Source organism: Ursus arctos, unplaced genomic scaffold (assembly GCF_023065955.2).
Source record: "Ursus arctos isolate Adak ecotype North America unplaced genomic scaffold, UrsArc2.0 scaffold_33, whole genome shotgun sequence".
Lineage (NCBI taxonomy): Eukaryota > Metazoa > Chordata > Mammalia > Carnivora > Ursidae > Ursus > Ursus arctos.
The window spans coordinates 12897219-12916984 of NW_026623019.1; the positions used below are offsets into that span (position 1 = coordinate 12897219).

The window sequence follows — 19766 nt, forward strand, 5'->3', positions numbered from 1 at the left end:
TTAACATTCATTGATGATTTTTGCATGAATCATTTATTACAATGATAGTTGCCAAATGGTAATTTTCTAATTCTGTCATTCTTTCTACATGTGTTAGTTAGTGTTCTACTATAAGGAAAAACTCCCTCATTCATTCATTCATTTGTGTGAATTCGGGAATACATATTTTATTCACTGAGATTTAATTCATAATAACAATAATAAATTATAAATAAATAAGTATAAATAATAATAATATTATTTGATGCTCAAATTGGCCCATATTTTGCTAACTGGAGCTTCTTCAGATGGCTCCTGCGTGCTTTTTACCACTCTTCAGCTACTTTTTTAGTGCTTACTTTTTGGTACAAAATTACATTACCAATTTATCTTGTGCTTTTCTCCAGCCCTGGAGTCAATCTGGTTCTTTGTAGTGGAGAATGGTATATAGAAGCCAAGATCTGAGCATTACGGGTGCTAATTGTTACAGGGAATCATGGTGTCTATGTCCTCTTAGCAGATAGATTTAGGAAGGATTTGTGTATGCATGTATGTATGTATGTATGTATGTATGTATATATTCATTCATTCATTGTTGATCTATCTAAATTGAAAACCATGAGTTTTTACCAGCACCTCTAATTCAAATCCGGTACCACCATATGCTAGCCCTCCCTTTCCATATTTGTAACTCACCTCTGAGAAAACTGTCATTAACCACAGTATATTTACGTACTTGCTGGATACCTTGTGTGTAATCAGTCTCTTGACCCTGGTGGCTGACTCCTCAGCCATCCCTGCCCACTTAACCTGCCTCCTTGACTCTATACTTCTTCACCCCCAGTCCCTGTGGCCCTGTTGGCTTTTCAGCCTTGATGACCCCTTTAGCCCCGACTGCTTTTGTGTTCCTGGCCCCACCAGGCCCACCAGCCTGGGATGTACTAAGGGAAGGGGAAGGAAAGGATAGGCACCAAGAAATATTTTATAAAGAAAAGAGAAATTGTAGGGGAGGGCTCTTTTTAAAAATTTTGTATGAAAGACAATTTTAAAAAATGTAGAGTATAGTGTTTACTAGCCCTCAGCATGGAGAACGACTATAGTTCAAATTTTAGATACCTACCAGCTGTGTAATCTTGGGTAGAATGCTTAACATATCTGTGCCTGTTTTCTCATCTGTAAAATGAAGTTAGTAGTAGTACCTACCTCATAGGATTCTTGTGAGGTTAAAATGAGTTAACACATGTAAAGTGTGTAGGACAGTGTCTTGTGCAGTAAGCACATTTAATAATAATATTATTATTATTATCAGATGTCCCATCATTTTAGAACATGTTGTATTTTTCTAATAAAAAGTTACTAAACACCTGTGAATCATAACACTATCATTAGATCAGAAGAATTACTAAAGTTACATTTTTATCTATCAAAAATCATGTTTTTGATAGCAAAATAAGGTTTTATAAGACAGCCAGAATCTATTCTTTTCCAAGAGTATTTTATCAAACTCTAAAGTTAAAGGAATAATTGTTAAAAGTTATTGCCATTGAAAAACCAATCATAAATTAGGATCAAGCTTTTTGGACATGTTAGTTATAAGCCACTGGGGTGGTTTTCAAATTACACAATTTTAACTTACACGAGTCCCCTTAGGCATCTGTAGCAGAGCTTGGCTAATTTATTTTGTTGGGTGGCCCAGCTATTTCGCAGTGGCCCGAAGAGCAGTTTACTCTGTTCATAGCAACAAACATCTTGCCCAAATTTGCCATCTGGTGTTTGAAGCCTCTATCTTGCAGAGAGTTTTTTCATTAGCTGACAGTCATTACTCCTCTGCTTTTGGCTGAGTATTGCTGACATTCTCCGTGTTGCTCATCCTAAGTAGTCACAGTTGCAAGTGAGAGAGCACTTGGAGTGGTTTCCTTAACAGAAGGGACTCCATTTCCTCATCTGGAAAACAAGGGGGTCAGATGAGAAGGGTCTGGTCCGCTGGCACCATCTCTGATTTTATGATTTTATGAAACTTGGTTTTTAATGATTTCTCTATGTGCCAGACAACCCACCTAAACTGTGGCTTGTGAAGAAAGGTTGTGGGTTTTAACAGGTACTCATTAAATGGCAAAAGATTGAAAGATATGAATGAATGGCCCCATAAGCCCAGGGAAACTCAGGATCGAAGAGCCATTGCCCCACATCAGTGATATTTTGTAATTTTGCAAAATAATTTCCAAAATAATTTTAGAGATTTCTTAAAAAATAAATTTCAAGGCTGTACCATGATCTATAAAGCCTCTGGCGACCATCTCTATTCTTCTAGTCCTTGTATCATATCCCCACGGGTACCCCTGGTGTTTCAAAACTTGCCAAGCATTAATTTAAATTAAATTTAAATATACATGTCAGAGCCTTTGTACTGATTTGTTCCCTCTGCCTGGAATGCTCCTTCCAGAATATGCAAGTGTTTTATTCCTTGCCTTTATGCAAGTCTGTGCTCAAATATCAGTTCTCAGAGAGACCCATCACACACCACATTTTATCTCATCCATTTACCTTGCTTTATTTTTCATCACAGCACTCACTAATAATATGCAATATATCTCATATTCACCTATTGATTTATTGTTCCCACTTCCTGAAATACTGTTTTTCATGCAGGGAACATGTAGGCAGTAATTGTTGAGTGAATACATGAGTAAGAGCAAGAAAACAATCTATTAAGTACTCGATTTGTGGATTCAAGTTCTCTCCAGCCCAGCGTTACAATGGCATTTAAAGAAGATTCCTGTCTATAATACATCTTGCAGGGTTTTTTTTGCCTCTGTGCTTCTGTTCCTATCATTACTTATCCCTCCCATCCTTTTCTCCCCAACCCCAGATACTTTTGTCAGAGTTCTGCCTTTGAAACCTTCACTGAACACACCCACTGTCTCTCCATCTGAACCCTGGGGCTCACTGTGCTCTGTCATTATCCCTTCCTTTGTCTCGTTTATCCTCTGTCTCTGTGTATCTTAATTGCCCAACCATAGGCTCCATGAGTAGAGATTATATTTATGTATTCTATTTTTTTTACTTTACATTTTCATATACAATTAAAATGGAATTAACTTTGATGTTTTTGCTACTAGAAAACATTTATTAACAATTTTGAATCCCAAAGAGTGTACTTTAAGGAAATGATCACTACTATCAACGTTTAGACATGCCAACACACACACACCACATTCTTATTAAAAAACGTGATTAGAAGAGAAGGGAGATGGGAAGAGACTAGTAAAGAAAGAAAAAATATTTTTTAAAAAATGTGATTATACCATACATGTTATTTAGTAACCTGCATTTTTAAAAACACCCTAAGATCGTATCAGGGGTAATGTTCCATTTGGTAGATACAAGGCTTCATTATCACTTTTAAAAAAAGATTTATTTATTTATTTGAGAGAGAGAAGGAGAGAATCTTTCAAACAGACTCCCTGCTGAGCTCGGAGCCCAATGCGGGGCTCAATCCCATGACCCATGAGATCATGACCTGAGCTGAAACCAAGAGGCGGACGCCCAAGCAAATGAGCCACCCAGATGCCCCTTCACTGTCACTTTTAATTGCTGCAGTGTTTAGTCGTATTTAACCAATCTCTTATTGACTGACTTTGAAATTGTTTGCAATTTTTCACTATTGTACATGTGTGATGTATGCTTTTGAGGGTAAGTGTGGTGAGAAATTTGAAGAGAGAATAGATTTCAAATCTTCATGATGGAGAGCTGGAAGGTGAGTTGACTAGAGAAATGCTCTTCACATTTTTTTTTTAAACTAATATGCCCCTTAAAGGAATTTTGAAAAACTTTATGTGCTTTTGCACTTTTAAAAGTTGATATGTATAGTTTTTATTGAACTTAAATACATTTAAAGCCCATAATTTTTGGCAAATTGTAAGTATCTACCTGTTAAAATTGAGCTCTGACGTTGCTTTTTAAAATGTGTCTGATAGAATAAAAATATCGTGATTTAGTATCTACCTTAATAGATTTTTTAAAAATCATGAACTAGCTTCTTTAATGATCTGAAGTGCTATCTAGTCTCTTTTCCTTCTTGAGCTACTAAATTCTATTCTACTTTCCTTCCAGAGTCTATGCTAATGCAATATAGTTTTATATTTGAAAGTCTTTTATTAATCAACCATTGCAATAAAATTTGTGTGCATAAATGTATTTAAAATTTCCTGCGACCATAAGGTAACTTATTAAATGTAAAATAAAAAGCTGTTTTTTTCTCCAACTAGGTAATATACGTATGGATGAGTGTTACTTGTTGGTAGAATGAAATAGGAGCAGCATCAATTTTTTTTCTTATTTCTCATTTTTGTAGACGTAAGTGCCGAGCAACATTTTCATGTAAATCAAGAGGATATGACTGGGAGGAGCTTTGTTATAACAATATCTCGCAATTCTTTGAATTCCTTCTGAGTTATTTGATACTGTTAGTCTACCACTGATAAAACATTTTTAATGATCTGTTGGTGGCTCTACAATTATGTCTTCTGTAAGTTTTACTGAAAGTAAAGACCTCAGTGCTAGAGAGATGTCTTAGGGTGCCAGGCACAGGCATTGGTAGGAGCACATTTGACCTTGATGATTATGCCTATTCCATCTACCATGTTGTGTGCTTTGCTCCAACCCTACCTGGCTCCACAGGTGTAGCCCAGAGAAGGGGAGAGTTGGTTCAGTTAAGGCTGAACCTCTACCAGATATATGTCGACTAAGACGTAAGAAAGATGAAATAATAGGTGGTGGAATCTAAGCTGGACAAGGACAGTGTGGAAGAAGGCCCCTGATGGACTGGGGAACAGGAGAGAGGAGAAGAAGGTAAAGGGAGGGTAGAAAATTGGTTGGAGTAGTTGAAATGGCAAACTGGAAAGAGAGGTCACTGTGATCTGATGTGGGGTTCAGGAGTTTCGGAGCTGCAGCACTTGTGGGTCATGAACGTGTCCAAGGTGTGACTGTAATATGAAGTTTGTGAACTTCATTTGTTCATTTGTTTATGAACAAATCACTAAAAATGAGTTAATGGAAATAGGTGGTCATGGTGTCAAAAGTCCACGATGGTTTTCAAAGGAATGAAGGCAGAGCTTGGAGTGGAGAGAAAGAATGTGAGGCAGGCATCCACAAATGTAGACAATGAAAGAAAGGTGCTCTTGAAAGCTGGAAGGGGTGGGTCTTAAAGGAATTTAGTTTACAAGGAGCTGCAGGAGAAATGGTTTGGGAAGGATTGTGGTGGGCACGGAAGGTGCCAACTCATTGCCCGACTCTGATGTGTGATCTCCTGCCATTTGAGAAGCACGGGGAAAACCATGTCCTCAGGGGAGAGCTCCAATTATCAGAAGTGAGAAGCTTGTATTTGCGACAGGCATTATAGTTCTATTAGCGAGGTTCTGAACCACAAGCTTACTTAACGGGTTAGTAAAACTTCTTCATGGGACACCTGGGTGGCTCAGTCAGTTAAGCAAATGACTCTTGATTTCGGCTCAGGTCATGATCTCAGGGTCGTGAGATCGAGCCCCGCATTGGGCTCCATGCTCAGCACGAGTGTGTTTGAGATCCTCTCCCTCTCGCTCTGCCCCTCCACGCCTGCTCCTACTCACTCTCTAAAAAAAAAACCAAAAAACCAACAAAGAAACAACAACAAAAAAACTTCCTCAGTTTCTTCTAAGTTACTAGTTCCTTCAGTTTCCGTCTCACCAGAATAAGTTTTGATCATTTATATTTTCCTCAAAAACGATTTATTTCAAATATATATTCACATGTGTGAATATCATGCTTTACAAATATTTTTATGTAGGTATACATGTATGTATTTATGTGTTTAATGGTAAATCAGCTCTGAATTATAGAGATAAATTGTTTTTGTGTTTTTTAAATTAATTATGGATCTGCTTTGATACTTATGGATTCAAATCTGTTTTTAGGATCATCAAATTACATTTTCTCATTTGTAGAAATTACATTTTCATTTTCCTTTCTGAGATTAAAAGATCCCATTTTTTTTAAAAAAGAAGTGTATCATCAATGAATAGAGAAATCAACATTTATTTTACTTTATTTTCAGTTCCACAAACTATTTTTTTGCAGTATAGTGTCTAGCTTCTAAATAATTAGATACATTTTATTTAGCAGCCTTATTTCAGTATTTCATGTTCCGTAAAACATTTCTTCTCCCAATATTACATTTATAAATGAAATGCAAGATATTTCCTGCATATATATTCCACTGTCCCTTGTTTTTTCTTGCTTTGCAATCCATTTTTATAAAGAAGGCAATAACACTATATTTAAAAAAGATTCAGGAATAGATACAATGTGTCTAGCATTTAATATATTCTAGGGATATTCTATATATTCTAATATATTCTAACTCCTTCACCACAGTTATCCTAGTTAGTCTTTACAATAGCCCTGTGAAGTATGCACTGATTTTATCTCCAGGGTGCAGATGGGGAAACCAGACCGAGAGAGAATAAGAGGCCCATCCAAGGTTTCCCAGATGTTGTGCATGGGCTCCTCAGCCTGCGTGAGAGATCGCTCTGTCAGTGTCTCATCTGCACTACTAGAAAAATATAGCAGACCTCTCTATGGCAGACGTCCAGCACCGGAGCATCAACAGAATTCATGCTAAGATTCGATTGTCGGGCAGTTATTATGTGCAATTATGTTCAGTGTTAATAACTTGCCCCATGTATTCGGTGTTAATAACTTGCCCCAGACTACCTCCGTACTCTGGACGGGAGTTTCCTTTAACAGCCTAACAAAAATCTTTTATTCATCTGCGGTGACATACACTTTCTATAAATGATTGTTTCCTTTATTCATTTTGGGGTGTGAGCAGACCTAGATATCAATTAGCCATGTTTAATACCCTACATCTTCAAATTCGAATTTTTGAAGTCTTACTTGTATCTGTAGCAAGGCAGAAAAAGCAATTGCATGCAGTTTGCTTCCTCGCCCAAGCAAAGGCAAACCCCTGTCTTTTTGTCTCTGAACTCTATCCCATTTGGTTATCGAACACCTTTTAAAAAGATTTAGCTATTTAACAACGACAAATGCCTATGGCTCATTAATTTGTGATTCTTCTCTTTCTTTCTTTTAAAGATAGTGTTTTTAGAAGAAGCATCCCAACAGGAAAAGCTGGCCAAGGAATGGTGCTTCAAGCCGTGTGAAATAAGAGAACTAAGCAACCAGTAAGTCACAGCCAACTTCTTCCCTTTTGCTGTTAACTAGTACCCTTCACTAGTCTCAGATGATTAGAAACCTGCCTTGAGAGACAGAGAGGCTTTGCTTTTTCCCTTGCGGGGTGAGGTGAGGAGAAAGGAATTTGAGAACAGGAGGCTGAAGGATGGAAACTTTGAAACAGGAGGCTGCCATCATCCGTTTATTTCTTCAGCAGATCTCTGTTGAGCTTACTGTGTGTAACAACCAGGGTCTGAAGGACAAAATGATCTGTAAAGTCTGTGCCCTCACAGGGTTTACAGCCCACGGGGATCTCAGAGAGTAAGCAGGTACACAGATACGGAAGCACGCCACTGATAGGTCGTGATACCTTCCGTGAAGGAAAGAGAGAGGGAGGGAGAGAAACTGCCAGGAGGTGGGGGGCTGGAGGTTTGGGGAGCAGTACCCGGCAGCATAGCTAGGGAAGACCTATCCCCCAGAGTACGTTTGAGCTGTGGTTTTTTGTTGTGGTTTTTACAAATATTTTATTTATTTATGTGGGGGGGGGGCGGGGGGAGAGAATGAGCAGGGAGGAGGGGCAGAGGGAGAGAGAGAAAGAAGCAGAATCCCGGCTGAGCTACGAGCCAGATATGGGGCTCGATCTCAGGACCCAGAGATCATGACCTGAGCCGGAAGGCAGATGCTTAACTGACTGTGCCACCCAGGTGCCCCATGTTTTGCAGGTTTTAATATTTGTTCAAAACCTGTTTGCTACAATTGGCTCACTCTCTTCATAGCCTGATTGATTTGTTTTATAGAGATGGGAATACTTTTTTTTTCCCCTTTTAAGATTTATTTATTTATTTTGGAGGAGAGGGGCAGTGGGACAGGGAGAGAGGAGCTCAAGCAGACTCCTTGCTGAGTGTAAGCCCAACGCAGGGCTCGATCTCACAAACCCTAGATCAGACCTGAGCCGAAACCAAGAGTCCACCATTAACCAACTGCTCCACCCAGGTGCCCCAAGTTGGGAATACTTTTTTGAACTCAAAGATTTTATCTTGTTTCAGGGCAAGTATGTTTCCAAAGGCAATGGAAGTTCCAAAGTCAATAAAAATCACTTTCATCCTAAAAGTGTTTTTATAACTTGGGAAGTGACTTTAGAGTAATGTAGTGAGAACAGGGAACTAGGAATTGGAACACATGGCTGAATCCTCGCTACAGCTTGACTGTGGCTACCTCCTACACACCCTGCCACAGCTCTGTGAACTGGGTTACCCGTAAGGCTTTGAGGCAGAGGGGCTGGCCACAGTCCAGACAGATGGGGTGACTGCTCATAAGGAAGTTGTTTTGTTTTGTTTTAGAGATTTTGTTTATTTGTCAGAGAGAGAGAGAGCACAAGCAGGGGAAGCAGCAGGCAGAGGGAGAAGCAGGCTCCTCGCTGAGCAGGGAGCCTGATGTGGGACTCGATCCCAGGACCCTGGGATCATGACCTGAGCCGAAGGCAGATGCTTGACTGACTAAGCCACCCAGGCGTCCCTCATAATGAAGCTTTGGTGCACTTATATTTGTGTTCATGTTTCCTACCTGCTGCTTCTCTCTGGACTTGGAAGCCCTTGGGCAGTGGGCCTGGAGGTGAATCCAGTGGGCACGGAGATAATTCTAGCCACTTCTGTGTTATTGTCTGCTTCCTCCTGCTAGATTTTCATGAGAATATATGTTGAGGAAGAACTGACATTTAGTCTCCTGCTGGCGTGCCTTCAGGATAAGGGCTCAGAAGCTGTGGGAGTGGATGAACGAGAGGTTGGGAGGCAGTGAGCAGTGAGCGGACGGTGGTGGAGCGGTTGGAGGATGGGGGTGGGGTGAACACTTCTGTGGGTCTTCACGTCCTTCTGTCCCTCTTTATGAGGCTGCTTCTGGAGGTACGTCTCTCAGACAAATGCAGATTCTGGGGCACCGGTAAGCATCACACACAGAGCAGTGGTAAGGTAAGAAAAAATATAAACCTTGGTGGAAGACTGAAGTCTTTGTAGAAAAACCTTACAACAAACACACGAGATACGTGCAGCTGAATTTCTCTAAGTCACAATTAAGAGACCACAGAAGGTGGGGTCTCTGACAGTGTGTTTAACAGACGTATACCTGCAGGTCTACCTCAGCACAATGTGGATTTTCTTTTCTTTCTTTTAAGATTTTGTTTATTTATCTGAGAGAGAGAGAGCGCGCACAAGCAGGGGGAGTGGCAGGCAGAGGGAGAGCGAGAAGCAGGCTCCCCGCTGAGCGCAGAGCCCAATGCGGGGCTTAATCCTGGGACCCTGAGATCACAACCTGAGCTGAAGGCAGACGCTTAACTAACTGAGCCACCCGGGTGCCCCACGATGTGGATTTTCCTAAATGAAAATGACGACCAGAGCACTCTAAGCAGAGCTTTGATAGAAGTGGGTCAGGTTGTGGCCATGGACCCTAGAGAGGTTGGCAGGGCCAGGATTAGGCTGAGGCAAGTGAGGCATTCACATGGGGCAAGGAATTTAAGGGTGGTGGCGAAGGCGAAAAACTCAGGAATCAAGATAAGTAATAGTTTGATGCAGTATTTTTAAAAATCACAGTTGATGCAAAAAATCCATGATGCACAAAATACCGAAATTTTAAATAAAGACAGGATGTTATTGATTGCTTTACACCCCTGCATTGTCGGGCAAGGAAACGGTCATTTTCAAAGAGCCGGGGGTTCCCAAGCCCGCAGGACCAGCACAGCTCCTGTGGAGCAGGTAAATGAGGGTTGACAGTGGCGTGCAAACAGCTCGGGCAACTCAGACCCTTCTAGACAGTCATGTGTTTTGATGGTAGAGCTTTCATTAACATTGTCCGCTTGGTTAAAGGATGAGTGGGTGTTTTGATAAATCTGTATAGGGGCAAACATTGTTCTTTGTCCTCGGATTTTGATACAGACTGGACAGCACCGCAGGTTTGGAATATGAAATCGATGGTCTTTATATGGGGGGACGTGGAGCTTTTCTACAGGAATGAAGATAGTGAGTAAACGAAATTGAAAGGAGTTCTTTCATCTCTGCATCCTTAAGAACATGCTCCTCTCCCTCTACCTTCCTAGTCTTTCACTACCAAATATTTTTAAAGGGCGTTCTCCCTCTGCCCATGCTTTCTCTAAACACCGATCTTTCGTGTTCATGGATTTCTTTTTGGCATGTAGGATAGTATCTAAACCATTCTAGAAACTTGGTAAGTATTCTATAATGAAGGACTGAATCCATGTGAAATCGGATGTCTCCCCAACCACTGCACAGAAATGAGAGCTCTCAGTCTTTCCTGAGACCACTTGCCCTTGACTCTTGCAGCTGGGGACACTGGTCTCTGTCCTGTGCTCCTTTCTCTTCATTGCTGTCCTTGATATCTCTCTTTCCTGGGTCTCCCTCTGTCCTGACAACTCTGCCCACAAGGGGTATGGCCTTGTCTTCTTCATTCTTACTCCTATAAGGGAACAGTGCTGCTCAAGATTTGGTTTTGTTCTTTTTCCACAGAAATCTCTGGCACCCCCAAATCCTAGGCTTACCTCCACAGAGCAGACTCTGAAATCTGAATCCCATTCGTACCTCTTCTGACGCCTCTTATCCCATGTTTCTGATGCTTTTTGGACCCTTGGAGATTACACTGACTCTGGGCTTAATAACATCGCCCTTCCCTCAACGTGGAATTTCCTCCTGCATTCTCTGCCCATCATGTCGTATAGTCAGTTTCACATGCTCAAAAACTCTCTTTTGGACTCTTTCCTCTCCTTTGCTGCCCAGAACTAATAAAATATCAAGCTTTTTCTTTCATATTCGTCTTTTCCTTTCTGTTCCTATCACCATAATCTTTATTCAGAAATGTCATGCTTGGAACATGCATGGAAGGTGTCTCCCGGCATATGCCTGCCACAGCCAGATTCATGTCTTAAACCTGAGGTTCAAAGTGTCACAGTTCTGCAAAAGAGAAGAAAAAACAAAGTAGCAAGGATCCTCGCCATCCCTTCTCTCCTGGCTATGGAATAACCAATACCAGTTAGTTCACGAATTGATTGTCAAGACCCGTTTTAAAGACGCTTATTTTGTGGCTGTTGTTTTTGAAACATTTTTTATGTAGTAAAATGCACAGATCTTTTTTAGGTACATTGATAAATTCTGACAAACATATATAACTATGTAACCAACATATACCAATCAAGATATAACACATTCCTATCAGCCTAGAAAGTTCTTTTGTGCCCCTTCCAGTCACTCTCCAGCCCCTTGTCCACTGTTCAATTTTTTCTATCACATAGATTACTCCTCCCTGTTTTTAAATGTCATTTGAATGGAATAAATCAATAATTCTTGTGTCTGGATTCATTCATCGTAATGTTTCTGAGATGCATCCATTTTGCTGTTTATATCAGTAGTTCTTTCTTTTTTATGGCCAAATAGTATTCCACTGTGTTGATATACCACAGTTTTTTTCATCTGTTTTCCTGTGGTATTTGGATTGTTTCCAACTCGAGGCTAGGATACATAAAGCTGCTGTAAATATTTTTATACGATGCTTTTTTGTAAGCGTATGTTTTATTTCAGTTGGATAAACCACTAGGAGTGAAATTGCTCACTAAGATCCTTTATATTTTCACCAGATCTACTTCTCTCTTTCTCTCCACCTCCCTCTTTCCCTACTCCCCCCTCCCCCCACGAAGATATCCTCACTCACCCCTAATCTGCTCAACTGGATTATAATCCCTTTGAAGACAAGAAAATGTCTTATTTCTGTTTGAACCTCCCATAGGCTTAAGAGAGTTTTAAAAACTTATCAGATACTTGGGAAATATTATTTAATTGAACAATTCAACAACATGAAGAACTCACACTGCTGTTTCATTTCGTGGTGGTGGAGACTGAGGTGTCCTGAGAGGAATCCATAGATCATCCCCCCGTCGCACCCCCCCACACACATTGATGCTGCCTTCTGGCCACACGAGCTTGTCACTGCTCCCCCTGCCAAAGTGAAGGAAGAATTCTGTCCTCCGAAGAGTAGTGACCAAGAGAACTGAGCCTGCAGTCACGCTGCCTAGGGTTTGAGTCTAGGCTCCAAGGCTGACTAGTCAAATGATTTTTTGTTTTTGTTTTTTAAAGCTACTTGTATTTCCTGAGCTTCAGTTTTCTCTTCTGTCGATGAGGATAACAGTACTACTTCGTAAGTTTGTTGTGAGCATGACATCATCATAACTACTATTTTTTTGAGGGCTTTTTGTTATCCAGGAACTGTTTTTACACATGATAACAATCCTCACAACAGCCCTACGGTGCTACGACTGTCTCCGTTTCACGGAAGGGGACACTGAGTCACAACGAAGTTAAATAACATGTCGATGATCCCACCGCTCGTTTATGGTGGGGTCTGAATTCAAAATCGGGCAGCCTGAGTCAAGAATGTATGCACTTAACCCCGTAGCAAACTGCCTCCCACAAGTCAGACGATGCCTGTGGATGCTGTGCCCAGAACATGTGCCTCTTCAGTAAATGGTGTCTGCTGTCACCGCCAACAGCACTAGCACCGCCATTCCCGGTTCCCATTTCTTTACAAATCAAGCATTTTATAGATACCCCAGGCTTTGTTTCTCTTTCATTGAGGTGGTACACATTTCAGTTGGTAGCATAAGGGATTCTTTGTTAGGTCAAGTTTTGAGCTCAAGTTCTTTATATTAAAGTATAATTAATATTTTCTCAGGGGGGTGGTGGTGGTACATACGATCTCCTAACAAACATCTGTTTGGATGTGTGTAGACACTTAATAGACACCAGTGAACTGGATTCATTCTCTAGAAAAGCTTTAAGTGTCTGTTAGTTTTGGGGCTGCCTCGGATCTGTGGGTAGTGCCTCTGAAAGCTCTTAAAAACGTCTTTCCAGGACTTTCTGTTACGAGAGTCAGTGGAAATATGAAAAGTAGTTGGTGGACTGATCAGTGGCACCTGGAGAAGGTGGTCCGTGTACTGGAGCTGTGACACCGCCCACCTGTTGACAGTCTCGTCTCCTAACATGGCCTGTCCCTAAAGCCTCAGTTTACTCTTGCTGCTTCATTTCAGAACTCAGCCCCTATGCCACAGGGAAAAGGACCAGATTTCTTGTAGTCAGCCAAGGTCAAGGTGACCCTGAGTCTAGCAATGCAGCCACTGTTTGTCATCGTCAGTCATCCTTAGTGACCTGGGAGTGATTCCTCAGCATGGCTCTAGGAGCTTTAACGACCTTCTTTCTCATCTCTGCTCCCTGTCCTACAACCTCCGATTATGAGAACAAAGTCGTCAGATGTCTTGTTCCGTGACTGCTTTCCTTCTACTCAGTGCAGTGCCTCTGCCTGCTTTGATCATCTTTGGTTAACCTCACACCAGCCATCCCGCCATTCCCACGTAGGAGCCGTATCTCTCCCAGCAGAGTTTCACTTCTATTTCTTGATCGCTTGATAACAGGAGAATTTACAATTGTCTGATTGCATGAGCTCCAAACCTGCGTGGGGTGAACAATGAAATCACCGTGGAGAGAAACTGTGATTTAAAGATATGGAAAATGATTGAAGGTGTTATTAAATTATTTTCCCCTTGTATTAATTTCCAGTGAGTTCTTCATGCCTGGGCTGGTCGATACACACATCCACGCCCCTCAGTATTCTTTTGCTGGGAGTAATGTGGACCTGCCGCTTTTGGACTGGCTGACCACGTACACATTTCCTACAGAACTCAAATTCCAGAACATCGACTTTGCTGAAGAAGTATATACCAGAGTTGTCGTAAGTATCTTGTTTGTGAGTAGTGGTGTGTTCTGACCAAATCACCTGTAGACACGTCCATTTCTTGAGGCATATTTTAATTATAAAGCACAGGCTAAGGTGGACTGTGGAGACATTTTCAGTTTTTTTCACAGCCCAAGGAGTGTGTGGACCATCCACGTCATCTACACAAGCTAACCCCCAGCAGAGAGAGAACTTGAATCCAAACCCTCAAAGCCCCTGTCTGATGGGCTCTCTTGACTCTCGGTCTGTTACTTCTTGTGTTTGGAGTTACTAAATTTGAGTTTCATGCACGTGTGTGTTCCCTTACTCCTGCCAATCCACAGTGCTGTTCTGGGGACCATATGGAATAGCTGTGTAACCTTTGGAGAGTTCCGTGACTCATTTTCCCCATCTGTAAGATAAAGTAGAGATCATGATAGGAACTACTTCATAGGATTGTTATGATAAGTTAATATTTGTGAGGTTCTTAGAATAGTGCCTGACACATGGTAAGCGTTGTATATGTTTGCTTTAAAATATGCAAGGAAATTTAAAATTAAAAGTTAAAATTACAGTTAGAAGGATATCACATTATTTTAGTAGCTTCCCAATTAGGGAAAACGGGGTGGCTCCCTACAGCCGGGTATGTGGGAACGTGATGAGCATTAACACCACTAGAGGGAGCTATGGAGCTAGTTCAAGCCATTGACAGTGTCATGTGTGCCAACCATATATTGAAGGCTCTGAAGATGTCCTTACTTCCCCGTCTCAAGGAAATCAGTCCCCTTCTTTCTATTCCAGCCCTATGCCAAATCCGCTCAGCAACCAGAAACAGCTTCCGCAGCTGAGAATACCTTTTGCAAATACCTTCTTATCTGATCACTACCTCTTGTCATGCAGCACACTTAGTCTAAACATTTCTGTGTTGTTGTTAGACCCATGGATGGTTTTTCTTCTGAAGGGATGGCTCTGTGATGGTGACAGTATTATAAGCCTCGTGCAGTTACCTCGCCATTCTGCCATTTCCCCTGATCTTGCATCGTTCAAGCCTTGAGGAATAAAAGCAAGTGCCATCTTTTATATATTTGACTTCCTTAATTATAAATTCAGTGTAATTATGGATCTTACCTATTCAGCATGCATCCACATGACACCAGAAAAGCTGAGAAGGACTAACACGGTGCATGAAGCTGCTGGGCCATTGTATTAATGAATTGTGTTAACCACACCAAATCTTTTTATTCTCAAAATTTATTTATACCTCTCATTGTTCTAAAAAGGGTTTGAGATATCTTAAAATAACATAGTATGCAATGGAAGCAAATGAGTCACAAGAGCGTGGCAAAGGGAAAAAGGGGAAAGAAAAATAAAACTGAGAGGTAAATGTATACCATGGGGGCCCATGCACTAGTTAGAATTCGTGACAAATCCAGCTTTAAGTTTCTACCTGCTGACCGAGAGAGGGAAATCGATGATGTAATTTACGCTGTGTATATGATAAAGAATAAAACATTTGTTAAGGTAAAGCATTTCTGGTCCTTATACTGATTTTCTCAAAAATGAGTTTCAATAATAGTTCATATAGATACATGCTATATTGTCAAAATATATATTATTAAGGTGCTATAGTATTTTAAAACACCCCACATATATCACTGTTTTATGTTTAGACATTTAGAGTATCTAGAACCATATATCCTTCAGGCAGTACTCCATAAATACTATCTCTTGTATCAGAGAGTTAAGGATTTGATGTCAGTGGGTACAAAATAGATTTTATCCTCGGCAGCTATTTGCATTGCATATGTCCTGTGTGTCTGATTATGAGCGGGCAGGCCTGCACACCCCAACAGTTAGATGAGCTAATGATATGGTTGAAATCTGTAGAAGCTGAGATTTGTTAACTGTCACTAGGCTGAAGACTGCGCACGGCAGTGCAGACAGATGCTAAAACAGTACGAATGGAGGGGCGCCTAGTAGCTCAGTCGTTAAGCGTCTGCCGTTGGCTCAGGTCATGATCCCAGGGTCCTGGGATCGAGCCCCGCATCAGGCTCCCTGCTCTGCTGGGAGCCTGCTTCTTCCTCTCCCACTCCCCCTGCTTGTGTTCCCTCTCTCGCTGGCTGTCTCTCTCTCTGTCAAATAAATAAAATAAAATCTTAAAAACAAACAAACCAGTACGTATGGAGAGATCCAAGTCATTTTTGTTTGTTTTATTTTCTCCCTCAGAAAACAGTCCTAAATCAGCAAATGGTCAAATCAAGACCCCAGAGTTTTGCACCAGAGATGACAGTGATCATTTAATCTGCAAATTATTTAAAGTATATATTAGCAAACATCTCCTGAGATTACTTAGAAAAAAAAAAAATCCCAGTAAAGCAAGCCTGGATTATCCGCCTTTAAATATGGCAAACTGGGTGGGAGATTACAGTTTCAAATTGGCCTGGAATGAACTAAAAAGACAAGAGGATTCAGGAATCTATATATTATATAGCTTGCAGTCAAGGGATTGGAGAGTGAGATCCCTGGTAAATGTACCAAGATAAATTAGTTGCAAATATTCTGGGTAATAGAATGAATATGCTTACTTTATGGGGTTGTCAAAGCTTCAACTGGTGAATCCAACTAATTCCAAAGACATATCAAATCATTAAAGTACAAGGTGAATCGAGAGGGAACAGGCCACTCTTTCCTCCCTATTTCAGCCCAGTGGAAATGCAAATCATCTAACCTGTTAAAAAGCCATTGCTACTATCTTGAAGTTTGTAGTCATCCTATGTTCGGCATCTATTTTGAGCTCAAAAAGCTTGGTCTCCAAACCCTTCTTGTCAAGAATTGAGGGCTGAGGAAAGATTGAGAAACACAACCCGCAGTCTGATGTTGTTTTTGATAGATCCTTATAAATGGGAAAAATACAAACTCGTCACTAATGGAAGAGCTCTCTTGAAAGCTTCTGAGAAACCAGGGTGGCATTGGGTCCAGGATGCCCGAATATAGAACAAATGAGGAGGGGAAGCGGCTGTATTTTAGATGGCCTTTTCAGTACAGTTTTAAAGCCAAACTCATCTCTTTCAGTTACATAAGTGGCACACATGTAGCTGGTTTGTTAAATGGGCTGAACTCAGTGGGAACCAGTAAGAGTAGCTTGGGGATTCTTTCCTTTCTCCCCTCCCTCCTTCTTTTTCCTTTTTTTCCCTCTGTGGTTTCTCCCTGTTCCTTAACTATAATTTGGGCAGATTCTTGAAGTTTCTAGTTCGTTCCAGTCCAACTTGAAAGTGCAATTTCTCATTTAGTGAAAGCCCCCCCCCCCCCCCAATCAGAGGAAGGACTTAGTGTCTGTGTGGCACTTCCATTGTCCTTCTTGCTAAAGAGCCGGCACTTCCCATTTTGAGTTCATCTTCAAGCCAAAATTTTTAGAAAGGTGTGTAAAATTTTGAGAATTTAGAAAACGTTAGATTACACTTCTGTTTTAATTTTGAGTCTCACTTTACCCTGCTTAGTGTATGCAGCCCAACTCCGGGGCTCCATCTCATGACCCTGAGATCATGACCTGAGCTGAAATCAAGAGTCGGATGCTTACCCAACTGAGCCACCCAAGCTCTCCCATAGATTTTTTTTTTTTTTAATCTAGCTTCCTTCTGGTCCAATAGATTGCCTCTTTCCTCTGAGATTTTTTCCTCCAGATTCTTTTTTTCCTCCTTCTCCTCTTTTTTATACTGACTTTCCTCCAATGTCTGTTGAACCTTGAACATACATTTCATATTTAAATGTGTTGCTCTCAGATGCTGATTGGAAGTCTGGATGGGGGTAGCACTTGTTGACCAGTGAACTTCGTTGTAGGATAAACAGTGAAAGCAGTGAACAGCCCTTTCAACTGTGGGCCCCAGATGCCATTGTGAGGATATCTGTCTTCTAGAACCGGTCATCTTCTCTAGGAAAGAGTTCCTCAGTCCTGCCAAGTGTGGCGGGAGTTGCATATGTGGCATTTTGGGGAAAATGACCAGGGACCCAGAGGGTCAACCAGATTATCCACTTAAAACTCCTTCCAGTCTCTGCTGTACCTTGCCATATTGGGTGTCTAGTCTCCAAATACTCCTGCAAGTTCCTGCAAGAGCAAATCTCTCCTGTAAGAATCAGGTTGGGGTGGATGGCTGATTTCAACAAGCAGAAGAGTCCTGCCAGGGTTTAATCATCTGTATACAGACTGTCAGCCAATTCTCTATTAGCAGTTCTTGGTTCTCTCTCTCCTTGCAGAGTCACCTCCAGGTTCTCATCCAGGCTTTTGTCGTCTTCTAAGGGGATGTAGAAATGCTTCCTTTGCTCATGTCTCTTTCTTCTGGGTTAATACATTGTATACTGCTTTACTGTTAGTTTAGAGGAAACGTGCTAAAAGAAGGGAGATAAACACAAGGGACTAATAGGCTGGGTTGAACTAGAAGTCTGGCTGAATAATTTTGCCCTCTTGTAGATGGAAAAATCTCACTTATCTCTTGATGCAATAAAGTTTGGATATCCTTAAATAATCCTAAAAACCAAGGAATTAATTAGTGTTTTGTGAAGTCTGCAACACGGAACGGTGTGAAATCGAGGAAATGAGAAGTACCAGCTTCTTCTCCAGCTCACACTTTTGGAATATAAATACTTTTGCCATTTACCTTAACCGTATCTCATAGCAAGATGGCACACCTTTAAAGAAAAAACATTTTAAAATTAAAAGCTAGAATTCTATTTTCATCTTTATTTGCCATGTGACTTCTCTGGGCACACGCGATTCATGGTTTTTGTGATTTATTTTTAGAGGAGAACACTAAAGAATGGAACAACCACGGCTTGTTACTTTGGAACAATTCACACTGACTCATCTCTGCTCCTTGCAGAAATTACAGGTGAGGAAATGAAAGCATGATTTATGGGCACATCAAGCCAAGACAGTCAGACCATGCCCAGCAATGACTTATACATATGGGCAGTCCTGCCTTGTAATTGCTAGAATTTGAGTGCTTCATTTCTTGCAAGTAGCTAGGTGTTTGTGTATGGCCCTTGAATGTTTTTTCTTATTGTGTAAGTAATTTGATTATTTGTTTGTGGTTTGGGTTCCAGAATGATGTGTGCAGGTCTGAATTTTGTGTATTAATTTAGGACGTTTGGGAACAAGTTTACTAATTCTCACTGTGGCAACAGTTGATTATATCATAATCCGCAGACATGTCTTGGCTGTTGGCTGGACTTACAGACCTAGGCACTGTGCTAGGTGCTGAGAACACAGTGAAATAGAAAATAGTCTCTGCCCTTGAGAAACCAGACAGGATTAACTGATTAATAACCACATATCTTGATTAATAACTGTATTAACAGCAGCTGTGCTCATGCCTGGCTTTGCACAAAGCACTCTCCACGGATTATCTCAGCCCAGTTACAAATAGCCTTTGGAAGTAGGCATTCAGGCCCTCGTGTTACAGATGGATAAACTGATGCTCAGAGGCCATAACAGGCCCAAACCACACAGCTAGTAAGCAGATCTGAGACTGGCTTTGAATTAGTAATCCAAAATTTGTCCCTCGCACAGCACCCAGAACGTAGCAGATGCTCAGTAAATAGCGTTGGCTGATGCGCTGATGCTTCTGATGGCTGGCCAAGGTGGTTTCTGCCAGAGGCTTGAAGGGTAGCACTGAAAATATATATTGCTATTTTTGGAGGAGACAGAGAAGACTCAGATTTGGATCATCTGGAAAGAATTCATAGAGGGGGCCTTTAAACAGGGCCATACAGGAACCTCACATGGTGGGGAGGAAAATGTCTTCCCAACAGGGAAATGACATGGA

At 41.1% G+C, this 19766-nt stretch overlaps 1 protein-coding gene across 2 annotated transcripts in view; it reads left to right on the forward strand.

Annotated features, from left to right (window-relative positions):
- GDA (guanine deaminase) overlaps positions 1–19766 on the forward strand; it is a 69354-nt gene that overhangs the window by 24040 nt on the left and 25548 nt on the right. For both annotated transcript variants that reach the window (XM_026519374.4, XM_044391266.3), the window contains exons 2-4: positions 7111–7199; positions 13794–13965; positions 18743–18830. In XM_026519374.4, the coding sequence (XP_026375159.1) occupies positions 7111–7199; positions 13794–13965; positions 18743–18830 (349 nt within the window). The remainder of the gene's footprint in view (positions 1–7110; positions 7200–13793; positions 13966–18742; positions 18831–19766) is intronic.